The sequence below is a fragment of the Cetorhinus maximus genome, chromosome 5 (genome assembly GCF_964194155.1).
Source record: "Cetorhinus maximus chromosome 5, sCetMax3.hap1.1, whole genome shotgun sequence".
NCBI classification, from domain to species: domain Eukaryota; kingdom Metazoa; phylum Chordata; class Chondrichthyes; order Lamniformes; family Cetorhinidae; genus Cetorhinus; species Cetorhinus maximus.
In genome coordinates, this window is record NC_135883.1 from 62,111,336 (window position 1) to 62,131,906 (window position 20,571).

Here is a 20,571-nt window from a genome sequence, read left to right on the forward strand (position 1 = left end):
CACCCTTCCACTGCTACCCTCTGTCTTCTATGACCAAGCCAATTCTGTATCCATCTTGCCAGCTCACCTCTGATCCTGTGCGACTTTACCTTCTGTACCAGTCTGCCATGAGGGACCTTGTCAAAGGTCTTACTGAAATCCATGTATATAACATCCACTACCCTTCCATCGTCGATCATCTTTGTCACTTCCTCGAAAAACTCGATCAAGTTAGTGAGACACGACCTCCCCTTCACAAAACCATGCTGCCTCTCACTAATACGCCCATTTGCGTCCAAATGGTAGTAAATCCTGTCACGAAGAATCTTCTCCAATAATTTCCCTACCACTGACGTAAGGATCACCCGCCTGTAATTTACTGGATTATCCCTGCTACCCTTCTTAAACAATGGAACAACTGGTCATTCTCCAGTCCTCTGGAGACAAAGGTTGAGAGGAGATTTGATGGAAGTGTTCAAAATTATGTGGCATCTAGACAGAGTAGATAAAGATAAATTACCCCCATTGGCAGAAGGATCAAGAATGAGATGACACTGATTAAAGATAATTGGCAAAAGAAGCAATGGCGACACGGGAAAATCTTGTTTATACAGCGAGTGTTACGATCTGGAATGAACTGTCCGAGTGTGGTGGAGGTAGGGTCAGCCTTGGCTTTCAAAAGTGTTACGATCTCAGTTGAGACCAGTAATTTTATTTAAATCCGAAATCCTAGTTATTCACTAAAAGAGTGAAGTCATAAAATTTCCTATACAAGAGTCAAATAAAGTATACACTATCTTAGGTACTCTCCTATACTCTAAAACCCAGAATCAACATAAGTTAAATATGATTAACAGGCAATTTGTGGTTGAGTATAAACTATAAATTACTCATTAAGTGGCAGATACAACTGAGACACACCTTACAAATTCAGCAGTCCACTCAGCATATAGGTTATCAAACTTGGTTAAAAAAAAGGTCCTTCAAAGCTCTGTCTTGCTCACACAAAGCATTTTAGCTCCTATCCTTTTAGGAGCTAGCCTGATCCCCAGCTGACAGCAGCGCACAGCCAACCTGAGTTCCACGGGCACAGTCTTCACCGCAAATGGCAGATGTCTGCAGAACCTTCTCAACTCGGATTGGATGGAGTAGATCCGCCAATGTTATCTTCAAGTAACAGGAACAGCTGCAGCAACTTATTCTCAGCTTCTGGATCTGACCTCTCTTCAGCTTGCTTGTATTGCACCACTGGATTCATGAACTTCTACTGAGTTCTGATGATTCTGTCTCCCTTTATACGGTTTCAACCTGAGGTTTTGATTTCCAGTTTTTGTCTTAGTTGCCTTAGCAACTGGGAGGGTCGGTTTCCCTTTTTAGATTCCCTTCTCAGTTTTCCCCTTTCAGTTTCGCTTTTCCTGTTAGGGTCTGTCTCTGAAAATATAGGTTTTGAAGCCACAGATTCCATCATAAAATGGAATTGGATGGTAATTATATATTAATTGTGTTTAATTATATACAGGCAAAGGGCATTAATGGTTGTTTCATGTACTGAAACTGTGGAGTGGTTGAGTTACAAAGTGTAGGCTTGTAATGTTTGACTTTGTAAGCAAATATAAGACTGAGAAAAGATTGGCTGCAGTATCATCATTCACCAATTGGCTGTCCAGAATGAAACATTGGATAAGCACCTGATCGAACATGCCCTACAATCACAAGCATGGATTCACAGTACAAGCCAGTTGATTAAATACAAGTACTATTCTGGATATCTATTCCTTCATGAGGAACATTCAGTTGTAAGTAGAAAACACTGTGGTATAAACGTTGCATGAATATATCCTCTAAAAGGTGATTACATAGATTACATTTAAAACTCAATCCTATTGTGTGCACTGAGCATGCATTATGCATCTTAATACAAATGTTAGCAAAAAACTGAATACTATCGAGCTGAATAGAATGTAATTGCTCTCACATGGTGGTGACAACCTCTGCAATGTTGCCAAAATATTAGCTTTGCTTTGTGAGAGAAAAACTCCCATTTCGGGAATTTATAGGATTATACCTAGTCTGACTTTAAGCTTAAGGGGAGTCCTACCTCTTTCAAAATCCCAGTTTCTCAAGGAGCACATTCTCCTCTCCCTCTGAACATTATTAATTTCTCACTGGCTACACCAGGGAGGTGAAGTGTGCTTGTTCTCCGCGTTGAAGATTACCAGTAGTCCTTCTGCTCAAGCTCAAGCTGACACCAATTGCTGCCCAATTGCTGAGCAACTCCCGTGGGGAAAATGACACTGTGGCTGCAGAAGGAAAAGAGCTGTCTGCCGGCAAACACACCATTTATCACAGCGAGTGGGTGTCCTTTTTTTTTAAAAAAAAATGAAGCCAAACATCAATGAACTGCATTTCTGTTTTTTTTGCTGAATAACGAGAAGCTTTACGCAAATAATTAATCCCTGTTTTACTGATGGATGAATAAATGGAGACTATTGGAAGCAGTTCTGAGAAGATTCACTCATTTGATTCCTGGGATGAAGGGGTGGCCCTATGAGGAAACATTGAGAAGGTTGGACCACTACCCATGAGAATGAGGTGATCTTATTGAAACACACAAGATTCTGAAGGGGCTTGACAGAGTAGATGCTGAGAGGATGCTTCCCTTTATGGGGAAATCTAGAACTAGGGGACACAAAAAAGGGGCTTCTCATTTAAGATTAAAATGAGAAATTTCTCCTCTCAGAGGGTCATGAATCTTTGGAATCCTCTTCCACAAGAGTGCAGTGGAGCCTGGGTCTTTGAATATATATTCAAGCTTGAGTTAGATGGATTTTTGATCAACAAGGGAGTCAAGGGTTATGGGGGACTGGCAGGAAGGTGGAGTTAAGGTTACAGTCAGATCACTATGACCTTATTGAACAGCAGATCAGAACTAGATGATACTATTTATTGAAATACCTTGTACAAAATTAGAGGTAAAAGTGAAAGAATCTATAACAAGATTAGGAACAGAGTGACCTGGCAAACTATTCAACGGACCTCAGTGGCTCCTATGCTGCCAGGTGAGAATAAATGTTTGTCGGAAGGGCAATTAAATAGAGATGAATTGCAGAGATATGAAGAAAAAATAATAGCCTAGAGATTTTCATGATTTAAGGATCAGGGAGAATTTATTGAGAATTTTCCCTTGGGTGGTTAACTAAGTAAGGTATCAAGGGAGTCCGATGTAGGATGAATCTACATTGTTTGTGGAAGCAGTAGGCTGGCCGGTCTTCTGTTATTCCTTGCATTTTATGATGGCAAAATAGTCAAGATCTTTGATAATGCAATCCCATAGGTATCTGAAACCCAGGATTACAATGTGCATCCACCTGCCAAATTCCTTAGTGATGGCTTTCTGGTCAAGCTGCTAGTGAAATTATGGAATCACACGATGTTAAAACACAGAAATAGAGCCTCAGGACCAAATGTAATGGATTGTTCTTCCTGAGGGGAGGGGCTAAGGACTGTGAAGAATGGCTGTCAAAGATAATGTTGTGGGTAAAAAATTGACTCTGACAACTCACAGGAGATGAAATAGCTGCATAAAAGTATATGCCCTGATTTACTGTATCCTGCAGGCTAAAACAGTTTATGTGGAGACAAACATCCATGTGAAGAAATGATGCAGTGTAATTAGATGTAGATAAAAGTGCTTTGTTACATTTGGCAAATAAAGTGTGATTGTTTTTGCTCTGTTTCCAGCTCAGTAATAAATTCTTTCATTCAGAGCTGTGTGCCTAACAATGGAAAGGAATACTTAGCAGTATCAGTTAACCTAAATTAGCTTCTGACTGAACCCTTTTTTTCCACTGAATAGAACATTAATTAAACTGGACACCTGCATCACACACCATGTGTTGGCTTAATCCTCCAGTTAATTTACTGCATTAAGTGTGCCTTGGGCATGATTGCAATGATGTCAAACATTTGGAGGTAATGTGGTGAACCAATCTAATCTTGAGTTGTTATCATGTCCTTTCATATTGCTGCAGTGCTCTCGTATATAGGGTGAAATGTAATGCCCCCCCCACCGCCCAGGAATGGGCTGGGAGGTGCATAAAATGGGGCAGGAGGATGCAGGGTGGAGAGCCTATCACCTTCCCAACTCCCCCCAATTAGGTTCTGACCCAAAGGCCAATTGAGGTTCTTAAGTGGTCAATTAAGGGTCACTTAAGGTGCCTTAGCCCAAAGCCACTGGTATTCTACCGGTGACAGAAGAGGGCCACGCCATGTGGGCAATCCTCCACCTTGGTGGGCCTGTCAGTTGCTCTGAGGGATCCTTCCTGCTCATGCACCCCGTGCCCAACGAATGGACCGGCTGGCGGTAAGGGCTATCCTCACGGGAAGAAGCACCCCCCCCCCCCCCCCCCCCCAAACCCTACCATTTCCTTTTAAACCGAACACTCTCAGCACTCCTCACTGGGGCCTGCATGACTTGCTCCAGCAAGGCAAGGCTGCCCCAGTTTCTTGTTTTCCTGGGACTTTGTAGCGCCTCTAAATCCTGGGACCCGCTGATGGTGGCCACTGCTCCTGATGGTACCGCGGCTACTGAAGAGCTGCCAACTTTGATTGGCCAGCAGCTCTTGGAAGGAGACAGCCAGCCTGTAGGATCCAGGAACCTCAAAGTTGCCCAGTTATGAAGAAGAATCCGCTCTGAAGAAGAGTCATACAGACTCAAAACGTTAACTCTGTCTTTCTCTCCACAGATGTTGTCAGACCTGCTGAGTTTTTCCAGCATTTTTTGTTTTTGACCAGTTATGTGCCTGATTGACTTTTAATCACTTTGGGAAGCCCGGGAATGGGCGTGACAGTGTTGCCATTGGCTCTCCAGCCTGTTGACGAGCCCACCGCCGTGACCATTAAATCAAACCCATAATGAACATCTTTATATCTTAATTGATTGTTACCAGTGGGCATGTGCATTTAGAATTAGTAAGGTTATGCAATTTCCCCTGTTATATAATTCCCAGTATTAGTGTTGTTCAGAACAGTATAGTTCCAACAACAATTTGCAATTGTTTCACACCTTCAACATAGAGAAACATCCCAAGGCACTTCACTAATTTTTATCAGACAATATTTGACACTGAGCCACAATAAGCCTTGGTCAAGTCTTAAGAGAGATGTAAAGACGAAAGCAAGTTGGACAACTGAAACATTTTAGTGAGGGAATTCCAAAGGCTGAGGCCAACAAAGGGACAGTCACCAGTAATAGAGCAATGAAAATCGGGGATGCGCTTGGGGTGTGCAGAGACTCTGAGGGTTGTAGGGCTTTTGGAGGTTTAAAAGATAGGGAAGAGTGAATCCATGGAAGGATTACGACAGAAGGGGGATTGGAACTTTAAAATTGAGACGTTGCTGGACAGGGAGACAATGTAGGTCAATGAGCACAGGGATGATGGGTGAATGAGATTGGTACGAGTTAGGATGCAGGCAGAAGTTTGGATGAACTCAATTTTACGCTGAATGCAAGGTGGGAAGCCAGCCAGGAGAATAGTGGAGTAGTCAAGTCTGGAGACAACAAAAGCATGGTTGAGGGTTTCAACAGCATATGGAGATGGGCGATATTATGTATGTGGTAGTAGGCGGTCTTGGTGATGGAGAGGATATAGGTTTAGTTTCTGACAGTGGCCAGGAGGGGGATAGAGTCCGTGGTTTTTGTTGTATATTGTACATCTTTATCTATGCAGAGGTTATACTAGTTTCAATGTGTGTAACAGGTTTTATTTACTCTGATTTAAAATGCCCACTCCATGCTTACAGCTCAGGCTTCCAGCTTTTACTACGATTTGTTTACTTTTCCCTGAGTCCACACCCTGGTTTAACCAGTCAAGCACAATGAGCAGCAATAGTAAACAGACTCACATAATAAAACACAGAACTTTTGAAGACTACAGTTCCAGCATAAAGCACATGTCTCAGTCATCAGAATTTGCTATTTATTCAAAGTCAAACTACGATTATAGGAGTTAAAAACCTTATGTGCATTATTTTTAGCAAGTTGGTTTATTTGTTCAAATTAAACTCCTTTTGTGTGCAACATTTTAAACGAGTTATTCACAGCTTAGGTTTATTATAAGAATTTGATGTAAATATGCCATTAGGCTAAAAGCGCCACAGAGTGAAGTATCATTCGTTGATGCTAACCAATACATTTATTGCAAATCTCTTGAATTCTTAATAATTTAGTAAAACCTTACACATCAGAAAGGTTCAGTCCCAAAATATAAAATTTCACTCAATCAGCTTACAAAGTCTAAATTTAATTCCCCAGTTTACAATTGGCTGACTCAATTGGATTCTTGCTTCTTAGCAATTCACAGTGATGCCTGCTAGGAAGAGCATGTCGTGGATATTGGATGAACAGAGGAAGAGAGCTCAGAGAAAACAGAAAATCTTGTGTTACCTTAGCCCACTGCCCTCATCTGAGGCAAATGAGGCAGAGACTGCCACGTCAGAGTACAGCTCCTGAGCCACACCAGGTGGTGTTTAACACAGAGTTGAACATTGGCGCAAACCATCATCTCGGACGATGAAACGCTGCCAGTCATGGAGTTCAGCAAAGCTGAATTGCTTGTTGATACTTGCTGACACGAAAGCATGACTGAAGACACCCAGTGCTTGTAAAGCTCTACCTTAGTAGAGGCCCGTGCCTTCAGGAGAGAAGGGGATAAAATGGACCAAGGATTTCAAGGATTTAACACATGACATGTTGAATAGTTAGGGCATGATGTGAAGTATTTAACTTATATAGATTAATGTGTTACAGATGATGAGGCTGCATTTCCACGGGGTTTTTTTGCTCACTTGTTTACATTTTGTTGGGGTTTCCATGGCTCAGCCAAGGTGTTAACACATTTAAAATAGATTGGTGAAGAAGCAGAGAGAAGAATTTCAGACCGATAAGCTAGACACTTACGTATTTGTTTTCCCATGGTGTATAAAATAAATCTGAAAATTGCAAATGGAGAGCTTTCTGTCAAACTAGTAAGTAGTTGTTTGCTGGTATCCCACAGTGTAATTTCAGGGCCTGTGTTTATAAAGATTTTCTATTCTGTGCATGTTTTTAGTGTCTAAGTTAAGATGTGGGTCAGCATATTCACGAAATTTTGCTTTGAGGGATTTGAAGGATCTTGTTAATTTTGTATGTACATAAATGGCATATCAGCAGTTGCATTGTAGCAATACATTTCATCCACATATTAACTAGGAGGAGTTGGCAGGCTGGCTGATTTATATTTTGTACATGTACATTGAGGGGAAATAAAGCACTCTGCGAATATGATGCAGTTAGCAAACTGCCTATGTACTTAGCTGGAAGTGCTGAATCATATCACAAGGATAACACATATGCTTTTAAGTACTTTTAAATGTTTAAGGTTGATGATGAGAAGTTGATCCAGCACTACAATAACAGCATTCACTCATTTTTTCAGCCAGTCCACGTCCAAGTATTTAATAAATTGGAAGCATTGAGTTTATATTCAGGCTGATTCTTTGAGCAAGTGTTTCCAGTCAGGAGTGGCGCTTGCAGGAAATGTTAGTTGGGAAATCATCATTTTCCATCCATTTACATTATTAGGTTGAAAACCACAGTGCAGGCCCTCCATTTTCCAGCCAGTGAGTGCTGCTCCTTGCTGGGAGCACCTAATCGGAGCATCAGCCTTTTCTGACCAATATTGCGGAATGTTTCTGAGCACTTAGTGTTAGACTTTATGCCATTGTTCTCAACCATTCAAGTTTTGGCCACCTGCCAAGATGATTTTTCATTCGTATTTTGTTTAACAATGATGGAATTTCCCCTTTAGCGCTGAAGGTTATGGGTAACTGTAACCACTGTGAAAGTGCACAATATACATACATGTGAAAAGAACATATATAATCTTATAGCACTATAATTCAATTTTCAAAAATATATTCCTGTTATGTGAGACGACCAAGTCGAGAAGTAATATCGATAGTTGTTTGAGTACTTTTACTTTTGTTCTTTATCATGGCTTTCTTTTGTAGTGAAAAGGTGTTTCCGTTAATGCAGGTGCAGTGATTCAATTCCTGAATCTTTCAACTGAAGCCAATCATGATTTTTTGGAGATTCGAAATGGACCGCATTACACTAGTTCTTTAATTGGACGATTCAGCGGGGTAGATCTCCCACCTGTGCTACTCAGTACCACTCACGATACCATCATCCGCTTCTACAGTGATCACTCAGAGAACAAACAAGGATTCAAACTTACCTACCAAGGTAGGAATAGTGATAAACAAATATTGATCAGAATGGTGGAATGAACAAGTCTATGATTTGTACTCACTTAAGCATATTTCAAAAGTGGCATAAGCAGACCTACATAGTTTAAAGATTTTACTTCTGCCTTAATGTAGTAGGAATGTGATATAAACTCCCAGCAGAAACTCCTCACATTGCACTTTTGTGGCTGTGTCCCAAAGGGTTTGAGGAATATTCCAATATAGTTTTCAATTGAAAGAAAGCAGCATGAGTTGAAAGATACCTTGCCAATTTATAAATTCCTGATGGGATATTTAAAGAGAATGTTGGCCTGCATGGTCTTTTTAAATTTAAAAACACAACAGGATAAATATAAAGAAGACAATTAAAAGTTGTGAGAAGTTAGATAGCCAAAGCAGGATGTGGGGAGACATGAAAAAGGTTAAGTGTCTATAATAATATTTTAAAAAACCGGTCTTGAAAATATGCATTTGTTTGAATTCCTCCCTCCTCCTTTGAGGGCTCCCATTAACATTAGTTTTAGAGCCAAAGTGTTTATGACTAATTTTTTTATTGTGTAATGTGTGAACAATTGGACATTTTGATAGGTTTGTGCCTGTCCTTTTCTTTTGCTTTATAAGTGATGAAACAAGTTTTATTTTAGAAAATTAAAATATGTATGAAAAATTGGCTGATTTACATTAGTATCAGTTTTGAGAATCTCCCTGAGGGACAGCTTTGAGGTATATTTCATAATGAAGAAAATTCTAAGAGTTGGAGAGATTCATGCCAAATCCCTCTCTTATGGCTGGAACAAGCCTCTTGTCTAGTGGTAGCATTCGCATTTGAGGCTTTGCAGGGTTCAAATCCTTCTCCAGACAATCCCTGAAAGTGGAGACTAACATTCAAGTTCTGAATTTTGGATTGACATCCAGCAGACTAATTGCATTGAATGAGTAGGGACATCCCTGAATCCCTCATCATGTGACTTATGAGAGCCCATAAAACTCTGGTGCTATATAAGAGGAACCACTCTATCAACCAGTATAAAGATGGCTCCGTTCATGGAAAGAGTGCTCACATTCTGTCAGATTGTTAATCAGCATACAAATCTTTCCACTGCTTCACACTGTTCCCTTGGGGATAAGAGTAAAGATAAGAAAGCAGCATATTCAGTGTGTACTTCCCTACAGGAAATTTATCATGGGATAATTTAATTTTAAAAATGATATGAGTTTAACTTGCAAAAATGAATTGTGGATGGTGTATTAAAGTGAGGGTGGATGACATTTTGAGTATATTAATCTTGTCTCAAACATTAAAGGACCTGTGGAAAATATTGGTCTCATTGGCTTGAGTTAAAGATTTCAAATAACTTGGGCCATCTATAACAGAATGGTACTGCTGTCAATGATTCATGTTATCAGGAAACCATTTAAATGATACTAAGGAATAAGAGTAGATAGTAAAGCTAGACAATTGTATTTTGAATTGTCTCACTAAATCTTCTGGACAGAAACACTGCCAAACTCATCAATCACAGCCAGGTAGTAAAGCTTGTCTAATGGAGTTTTCTATTAAAAAAGTTACCCATGAACATTGGAACAGGAGTAGGCCATTCAGTACCTTGAGCCTATGTGGTACCACTCAATTAAAACAATGTTGATCTGTATCATAACTCCATTTACTAACTTTATAGGAAAGAATCATTGAAGAGTACAGCACAGAAGATGGCTATCCATACCATTGAGCCTACGCTGGTTCTTCCGAAGATCATTCCAGTTTGTCCCACACCCTTGTTCTTTCCCCATATCCTGCAATCTTTTCTCCTTCAAGTATTTATCCAATTCCCTTCTAAAGGCTTCAGCTGCATCTATATCCACCACCCTAAGGAGAGAGGTGTCAGCTGTGGCTCAGTTCATAGCACCCTCGCCTTTGAATCAGAGGGTTGTGGGTTCATGTCCCACTCCCGGAAAACCAAGAACTGTGATTGTACTCAAAGAGTTGCAATCTGTGACTGTTGATAACTCAAAAGAGTATATCCACCACCCTATCAACTAGTGAATTTCAAGTCCTAACCACTTGTTGCGTAAAAATGTTATTCCTCACATCCCCTGAAGTTCTTTGCCAACCACCTTAAATCTGGCTATCAACCCTTGAGCTGTTGGAAACAGTTCCTCTACACTCATGACTTTTAACACCCCTCTCAAATCGCTCCTTTGCCTACTGTGCTCTAAAGAGAACAACCTCATCTTCTGTAACCTAACCACACGTAATTGTAATCCCTTAGTCCTGGAACCATTCCAGTAAATTTCTTACGTACCCTGTCCAAAGCATTCACTTCTTTCCTAAAGTGTGGTGCCCAGAATTGAATACGGTATTCCAGTTGGAGCCAAGCTAGCGTTTTAGATAGGTTTTACATAACTTTGTTGCTTCACTTTTTGCTTCTATTTATCAAGCCCAGCATTGCATATGTTTTATTTACTGCTTTGTTAACCTGGCCTGCACCTTCATTTGTGCGCAAACACTCCCAAGATCCTTCTCTTTCTCCACGTCCTTTAAATTTGTGCTATTCAGCAGGTCTTGTATCCTCTCATTCTTCCTACCAAAATATATCAGTCACACTTATCGGCATTGAATTTCAACTCCCATCTGTGTCTGCCCATCCCCCCATGCAGCCAGTCTAGGTCCCTTTGAAGCCTATGATTAGCTTTCTCACTGGTTATTACTTGTGTCAGCTGCAAGTTTTGAAATTGCGCTCTGTACCCTCAAGTCCCAGTCAATGCATGTTCAACTGTGGGATCTTGGCGTAGGCTGGAGCCTGGAGCTCCAAAATGGCGGTGCTAGGGGCATATTAGTGTTACACATTGATTGGCATCATGATCTACCTGCTTGAGCATGCTGTTGGTGGAAGTTAGGTATGCACATGCTAACCCCTTTCCCAATGTGGCGTCAGTCGCACTTCACATCAGAACATGTGAGTTTTTATATCTTTCAGGACAAAATCACTGTATGCAGCATGGAGTCTAGTACCCAAGTTAAAACTGGCTTAATTGGTTTATATACATAGCAAGGCATTTGACAAGGTCCCTCATGGCAGATTGGTCAGGAAAGTAAAAGCCCATGGGATTCAGGGTAATGTGGCAAACTGGAAAAAAGGTTGGCTTTGTAACAGGAAATAAAGGGTAATGGTCGATGGATGCCCTTGCGAATGGAAAGTTGTCTCAAGTGGTGTTCCACAGGGCTCGGTGTTGGGACCCTTGACGTTTGTGTTATATATTAACGATTTGGACGTGAACGTGGGGGGCACGATTGGGAATTTTGCAGATGACACAAAGATTGGCCGAGTAGTGGATAGTGTAGGGGATAGCCATAATCTCCAAAACGATATAGATGGGTTGGTGGAGTGGGCGGTAAAGCGGCAGATGGATTTTAACATAGAGAACTGTGAGGTCATACATTTAGGGAGGTCAAACAGTTACAGGGATTACAAAATAAATAGGAATATACTAAGAGGGTAGATGAAGTGAGAGATCTTGGCATACAAGTACACAGGTCCCTGAAGGCAGCAGTTCAAGTAGACAAGGTTGTAAAGAAGGCATATGGAATGTTCTTCTTCATTGGCAGAGGTATAGAATATAAAAGTAAGGATATAATGTTGGAATTGTATAAAACACTGGTGAGGCCACAACTGGAGTATTGAGTGCAGTTCTGGTCACCACATTACAGGAAGGACGTAATAGCTCTGGAGAGAGTGCAGAGGAGGTTTACAAGAATATTGCCAGTGTTAGAAAAGTGTAGCTATGAGGAGAGATTGGATAGGTTGGGGTTATTTTCCTTTGAACAAAGAAGGCTGAGAGGTGAGTTGATTGAGGTGTACAAAATTATGAGGGGAATAGATAGAGTGGACATGATAAAATTGTTTCCCTTGATGGAGAATTCCAGAACCGGGGGACATAGATTCAAGATAAGTGGCAGAAGGTGTAGGGGGGACATGAGGAAGAACTTTTTTACGCAGAGGGTAGTGAGTGTCTGGAATTCGCTGCCCAAGTTGGTGGTAGAGGCAGAAGCTTTAAACTCTTTTAAAAAGTACCTGGATCTGCACCTTAAGTGCTTAAGCTGCAGGGCTATGGGCCAGGTGCAGGCAGGTGGGATTAGAAAGGGCACCTGGGTGTCCTCGGGCTGGCATGGACAAAATGGGCCGAATGACCTCCTTTGTGCTTTAACTTTTCTATGGTTCTATACATGCACAAATGGCCACAAGGGGGTGTTATCACACGCATATACCACTGGTGCCTTTTTGGAACTCCTGGCATCTTGTGTGACCAGAAAATGGATACTACTGAGCCCAATTTTCCCCCAAGTCTCCTACTATTACAGTGCTTTCACTTACCTATCTGAATTGACTACAGATACAGATATTTTCCTGAGTTTCTTTCTCACTATTTGAGTGTGTAATGGATGCCCAATATTGTTACAGAGCTCATTATTTCTCAAATCAATCCAGTGAAATTCATCTTGAACAACAATAGTTGCAGTTATTCCATTGTATTTCATTAAAACTTGTCATCGTTTTGAACTCCTTTATTATAAATTCTCTTAACCTTCTCTTTCCTAATGAAGGCTAAATTAGCTAGCCCCTGAAAATGGATGCAAGGATTGAGCTGTGTGATTAACCTGCACCTATTAATTAATACACAGGTAGTGCACCAACTTTCTGCAGATTTCTGCATGCAGCTGGCACTAAATGCACTGTTCATTGGCTGCACGCAACAGAAAGGAGTCCAAAATCGTGACTCCCCAGTGTCATTTTAAGGTAACATGCATCTCGAAAGGAGGGTGGGGTGGGGAAGGGTGATGCATTTTGGCTACAGCAGGTGCTGGGAGTTGTACAGGAGGTGAATCTCTCCTGGAGAAAAAAAAAGAATGACACAACATAGGAGAGCACATTCTCCATGGTTTTCAGACACTGCACTAGAGGTTTGGTGAAGATGAGGTGAGGTGTCCTGCACCTGCAGGAGGCCCACCAGACACACACTCAGAAGGCAGTGGGAGCAATAGCTGTAGAGGTTAATGCCTGCATTCAAGCACCTAGGATTTGAATGCAGTACCACAAGGTCAATGACCTCACAGGATTGGTCAAGGTCAGTGAACACAAATATCACATTCAGCAACTGCACCATAACCTCAAACACTCCTCAATTCATTGCTACCCCATTACTCATCTACCAACAATTTCTATCAATCAAGACTGATACCTAACATTCATACTTCACCCTTGCACTCAGCATTGTTGCAAGCCTCACACCTACATCTCGCAGCTTGTGCAAATTACCAGCTTTTCAACCACGACAGCCACATCACCCAAACAGATTGTACAACACTCATTGGCACACTTCCATTTCTCTTACAGGATAAGGTGGTGCACAACCAGAGGCAGCAACAGCAACAGCTAAGTGGAGTGAGTCATGCACACCTGAATTTCATATACCCCATGAAGAATACAGTAATGGCCATTATTGCAAGCAGTGCTGCTGAGGCCATGGCTAGTGGCAGGGCTCAAACCATCAGGGATAACAGCTTCCTCATACCAAATCCTCCTCCTCACAACCCTTGACCTACAATGGCATTACCATTGCTGAGTCTCCCCACTATCAACATCCTGGGTGTGACCATTGACCAGAAACTGAACTAGACCAGCCATACAGATACTGTGACTACAAGAGCAGGTCAGAGGCAAAGAATTCTGCAGTAAGTAACTCACCTCCTGACTCCCCAAAGCCTGTCCACCAGGAGTGTGATAGAATACTCTCCACTTGCCTGGATGAGAGCAGCTCCCACGACACTCAAAAAGCTCGACACAATCTAGGACAAGCTGGACCCATCTACCACTTTATGCATTCGCTCCCTCCACCTCCAATGCATAGTGGCAGCATGTGTAACATCTATAAAATGCACTGCAGCAACTCACCAAGGCTCCTTTGACAGTACCTTTCAAAAACTGTGACCTCTACCACTTAGATGGACAAGGGCAGTAGTTGCCTGGGTACACCACCACCTGGAAGTTCCCCTCCAAGCCACTCACCATCCTGACTTGGAAATATATCACTATTCCTTCACTGTCACTGGGTCAAAATCCTGGAACTCCCTCCCTAAGAGCACTGTGGGTGTACCTACACCACATGGCCTGCAGCAGTTCAAGGCGGTGGCTCACCACCACCTTCTCAAGGACAATTAGGGATGGACAATAAATGCTGGCTAGCCTTTGACTGCCACATCCTATGAAAGAATAAAAAGTGTCCCCCCATCCCCCAATCTTTTCTGATTTACAACTGTAGATGATGTAAACATCCATTGCCCACTTTGCCCTCCCTTCCCTCACCACCAACCTTGTCCTTTCAGATATACCAAGAGATGTAACCAGGTCACACAGGAAGAAGAACAATAAAGGTGTGATAATGAAGACTCACATACAAACATATGAATTAGGAGCAGGAGTAGGCCACTTGGCCCCTCGAGCCTGCTCCACCATTCAATAGGATCATGGCTGATTTGATTGTAACCTCAACTCCACATTGCTGCCCACCCTCGACAACCTACCACCTCCTTGCTTATCAAGAATCTATCTAGCTCTGTCTTAAAAATATTCAAAAACTCTGCTTCCACCACCTTTTGAGGAAGAGAGTTCCAAAGACTCGTGACTGTCTGAGAGAAAAAAAACACTTCTCATCTGTGTCTTAAATGGACGACCCCTTATTTTTAAACAGTGACCCCTAGTTCTAGATTCTCCCACAAGAGGAAACACCCTCTCCACATCTACCCTGTCAAGACCCCTCAGGATTTTTTATGTTTCAATCAAGTCACCTATTACACTTCCAAACTCCAGCAGATACAAGTCTAGCCTGTCCAATCTTTGCTCATAAGACAAACCGGCCATCCCTGGTATTAATCTAGTAAATCTTCTCTGAACTGCTTCCAACACATTTGCGCCCTTCCTTAAGTAAGGAGGCCAATACTTTATACAGCACTCCAGATATGGTCTCACCAATGCCCTGTATAACTGAAGCATAACCTCCCTACTTTTGTATTCACTTTTGTACAGACCGCCACTTGATTTCACACTTGTAGCCACCAGCTCAACTATTGACACAGTACATATCTTAAGAGGATAGATTAGAGGCGGGATCTGTACATGGTGAGACACCAGGCACATGTGTGCAACATCCGGGATGGGACAATGAGCTTACAGGTTATAACTCACTGGAAGGCAAGGCAGCATAGTCGTTCTACTGCAGGGGACTCAGATGAGAACTTCAAAGGGGCAGGCATCACAAGAATGCAAATGGGCATACACACTGAAATGATTAGTGCTTTGGGGAGTCTGCTAGGTATCCTACTGCCAATGATAAGGAGAATGGATTTTGTGCAGAGCTTCAAACCCATGCTTCCCAGCATGGTGGCCATCTCCATTTGCAACCATGATGCAGCAGCTGCTGACTGATGTTGCACCTTCCATTACAGCACAAACAGCAACCAACCAACGTCAGAGGACTGTGAGAAAGCTCAGCTCCCATCATGGTTGTGGAGTATAACGTGCAAAGAGGCTTGCAGGATCTCACGGCAGTCCAGAAATCTGACCTCCAATAGATAACTAGAATTGCTGAGGAGCAGTCCTAAGAGAGGGGCGGGGGGCGGTGGGGGGCAGTGGTGGGATGACAGTGGTGCAAAGGAGTATGAATCCTCTGCCCTTTCTCAGGAAAACTGCATTCTTGTTCCCACCACTCCCACTCTGCCAGTGCCCTTGTTGCCTATCAGTCAGCCAACCCAGTCCTCTGATGTCCACGCCAAGATAGTCCATTCCACAGCTGCAACCTGTGGACACCGAAGTGTTCCAGGTTGTCATCCAAAGCCACTTGCAGTCTCCTCCACTATTAGCCAACAGCCTTCCGCCAGCCATGCTGCAGCCAGTCGGATAGCATGGGGGCACCAAGCCAGGCAAAGACACATGGAACACAGGCACTGAGAAAAGGCACAATGATTACTTGTGCATTCATGTCTGGGAAGAATGGTTTGTGCAAATGCCTTGAAGTCAAGAAAAGGTCTTTCAGCACCAGCCACACTCCCTTTAGACATTTGCAATGTGAAAGAACTAAAGAAAGCATGAAACATTTGTATAATCATAGAAAAATATCAGTCAGCAACTTAGGTGTAAAGCACTGTTGGGCGATCCTCACTGCTACTTAAAGCATGTTCAGCAGTGCAAGGATAAGAGAGGACACTAGTTGGAGCATTGAGCTCCAAAATGGGACCATATGACCATGCAAATTAGGAGCAGGTGTGGGCCACTCAGCCCCTCGAGCCTGCTCTGCCATTCAATGAGATCATGACTGATCTGATTGTAACCTCAACTCCACATCCCTGCCTAGCCCTGATAACCTTTCACCATCTTGCTTATCAAGAACCTATCTAACTCTGCGTTAATAATATTTGAAGCCTTTGCTTCACTGCCTTTTGAGGAAGAGAATTTCAAAGACTCAAAACTCGCTAAGAAAAAAATTATTTTCCTCATCTCTGTCTTAAATGAGCGACCCCTTATTTTTAAACAGTGACTCCTGGTTCTAGATTATCTGACAAGAGGAAATGTCCTTTCTACATCCACTCTGTCAAGTCCCCTCAGGATCTTGACAGTTTCAATCAAGTCACCTCTTACTCTTCTAAACTCGAGTGGATACAAGCCTAACCTGTCCAACTTTTCCTCATAAGACAACCCACACATTCCTGGTATTAGTTTAGTAAACCTTTTCTGAATTGCTTCTAAAGCATTTACATCCTTCCTTAAATAAGGAGACCAATGCTGTACACAATACTCCAGATTTGGTCTTACCAATGCTCGTATAACGGAAGCATAACCTTACCGTTACAATCAATTCCCCTCACAATAAATTATAACATTCTATAAGTTTTCCTAATTACTTGCTGTACTTGCATACTAGCCTTTTGTGATTCATGCACTAGGCCACCCAGATCCCTCTGAATCTCAGAGCTCTGCAATATCTCACCATTTAGATACTATGCTGCTTTTTTATTCTTCATGCCAAATTGGACAATTTCACATTTGCCGACATCACACTCCATTTGTCAGATCTCACTTAACCTACCTATGTCCCTTTGTAGCCTCCTTATGTCCGCTTCACAACTTACTTCCCTACCTATCTTTGTGTCATCTGCAAATTTAGCAACCATACCTTTGGCCCTTTCATCCAAGTCATTTATATAAATTGTAAAAAGTTGAGGCCCCAGCACTGATCCCTGTGGCACATGACTCATTACACCCTGCCAGCCAGAAAAAGAGCCATTTATGCCTTCCCTCTGTTTCCTGTTAGCTAACCAATCTTCTATCCATGTCGATATGTTACCCCCTATGCCAATAAACCTTTGATGTGACACTTTATCAAATGCCTTCTGGAAATCTAAGTACAGTACATCCACAGGTTGCCCCTTTATCCATAGCACATGTGACTCCTTCAAAGGAGTCCAATAAATTGATTAAACATAATTTCCCTTTCACAAGACCATGTTGACTCTGCCTGATTGCCTTGACTTTTTCAAAGTGCCCTGCCATAATATCTTTAATAATAGCTTCTAACATTTTCCCTATTATAGATGTTAAGCTAACTGGCCTATAGTTTACTGCTTTTTATTCCCTCCCCTTTTGAATAAAGGAGTTACATTAGCTATTTTCCAATCTAATTGAACTTTCCTTGAATCTAGGGAAATTTGGAAAATTAAAACCAGTGCATCAACTATCTCACTAGCCACTTCTTCTCATAGGATGAAGTCCATCAGGACCTGGAGATTTGTCAGCCCGCAGCTCCAACAATTGCTCAATACACTTCCCTGGTGATTGTAATTTTCCCGAGTTTCCCCCCCTCCCTTCCATTTCCTGATTTACAGCTATTTCTGGGATGTTACCTATATCCTCTAGTGAAGACTGATGCAAAATACCTGTTCAGTTCACCTGCCATCTCCTTATTTTCCATCATTAATTCCCCAGGCTCACTTTTTATAGGACCAACGCTCATTTTTTTAACTCTTCTTATTTAAATACCTATAGACCTGAATCTTCTGGTCGGCATGCGGGAACGGGCCCCGTTCGCCAACGCGTAAAATGACACGCGGTGACATCGGGCATATGTCCCGACATAACCGCATGTCATTCTGATCTTCAGTTCGGCAGGCGCGCACTAGAGTCGGCTGCATGCCCGCCGAACTGTCAAAGGCCTATTAAGGTCGTTTAACAACCAATTAAAAGAATTAACAGAGCTGCCCGGCCAACTTTAAGGATGTCGGGCAGGTGCAAAAACCAAGCGGCCTTCGCATTTATCATGAAACCTCATCCACGGGCGGGATATAAATCAATATTATATCAAATAAATTTTTTAATTGAAATTCATTGACATGTCCCAGCTCATGTGACACTGTCACATGAGGGGACATGTCTGAATAATTATTTCTGTTCTTTTTTTAAAGTTTTCATAATGAAAATAACCTCCCTGAGGCAGCTCTGTGCACAATTATATACTATTTCTTTAAATTTGATTAACTTTTTTAATTAACCATGGATTGTGCGTCCTCCCGTTGAAAATATTCTTTCTCATTGGAATGTATCTATTCTGAATTATCCCTTTAAATGAATGCCACTGTATCTCTATTGACCTATCCCTTAACCTCATTTGCCAGTCTAAATCACTAGTGTAAAATCAGCATTGCATGCTGATCAGCACCATTATCTACCTGCTCTGCAAACTCCTGACAGAGGTTACTTTTGGACTCAACGTAGCATCCAAACAATGATATCTATCAGCCAATTTCATTCCCTAGTTTTTTGTGTGTCTTCTTATAACTAAAATCTCCCATCCTTTGTATCGCCTTGAACAATCTCTGCTCTCCTCATGGCCTTGATATCCTTCCAAAGGCATCCAAAATAGTACACAGTAAGTTTGAAAAGCCAACTCCATCGTTTATGTGGGGATTGTGTTCGTCAGTGCCCTCAAGCACTGATCTTGTTGGAGTTTGTATGGTCAGTGGGAGGGCACCTTATTTGCATGGGACTGCAGTTACTTGCGCCATGGCAGATAGATCTCTGGCACCCAACCATCTCATGTAGCCAGAAAATCCATTGCTGCCACAAACCCCCCCCCCCACCACCCCCCAGAAGCAAGAGAACAGCTCAGTTATCTCCTTTTTTATCCCTCTCAGTGAAGGGACAAATCAGATAACTATAAAAAAAATTCTTCCTTCAGAGCCCCAGGCTTACAACCTTTGTCTATACAAAACAATCCCCCATCTCCCCTCAGCAGGGCCTACTTGTGGCTACCTGGAGGTGAATTTGTACCATGTTTTTCAGTGCACTGGTACCCAGTCGAAGTACACCAGGTCCCTTCTGATGAAATGCAGCTGCCAGTCTGGTGTGCCTTCACTCTGACATCTCCCACTTGGTATCATTGAACTAAGTCATGCCAGAGTTATGACAAGAGTCTGTTGGAATCTGTGAAAGAAAGTTCAAGAACTGTTCTAACAGTAGCCAGTCCATTGATTTAGCTAGGTTATCATTACTTCTTTGTCTGCCCTTTTTGCTGCCTTTCTCTAAGAATATTGTTTACCAATCTATCTATGCTGCTCACTCCCATTAATACTAAATATCTTAATTTTCATCAAGATGGGCCCTACCTGGCACCTAATCAAACATGTTTTGAAAATTCATATACACAGCATCTACTACATTATCTCCTCAATGCGTATCATTAAATTTGTGAGACACAACTTGCCTTTTACAAATCTATGCTGGCAGTTTTTAATTAACTGATAACTGATTCTCCCACATTGTTTAATGTTATTCTATAGTGTTGCCTCTAATAGCTTTCCTGTGAGAGATATCAGAAATACCTTCCGTACTTTTCAGTAGGGCATGAAAATAAAGTCTCACTTTAATTAACTGAAATGCACAAGCGTCTCACTCGAGTCAGTAAAAGCATCATGACCATCTGTAAGCTCTGTTATGTCTCATAATGAAGTTTTTGATTAAATGTGAGAGCCTTAGTGAATATCTGTACATTTAGCTTCCAGTGAGAAAACTATTCTTCCCCAAAAAAAGTTATTTTGAAATGGTCCATATCCAGAATTCAACCATTTTACAGCAGCGATTTAGTGATGAGGAAAGCAGCATGACACGCAAATATTCCTGAAAAATAAAACCCTGCAAAAGTTTCAAAGGTTTTTGATTTAGATGCATGAGATGAATTCATAATGAAGTGCCCTGACTCTAG

General features: G+C 41.8%; 1 protein-coding gene across 1 annotated transcript in view; it reads left to right on the forward strand.

Annotated features, from left to right (window-relative positions):
- Positions 1-20,571, forward strand: part of LOC144680673 (CUB and sushi domain-containing protein 1-like) — a 2,611,816-nt gene that overhangs the window by 2,290,648 nt on the left and 300,597 nt on the right. The window contains exon 41 of the mRNA XM_078541910.1: positions 8,054-8,263. Coding sequence (XP_078398036.1) covers positions 8,054-8,263 — 210 coding nt within the window. The remainder of the gene's footprint in view (positions 1-8,053; positions 8,264-20,571) is intronic.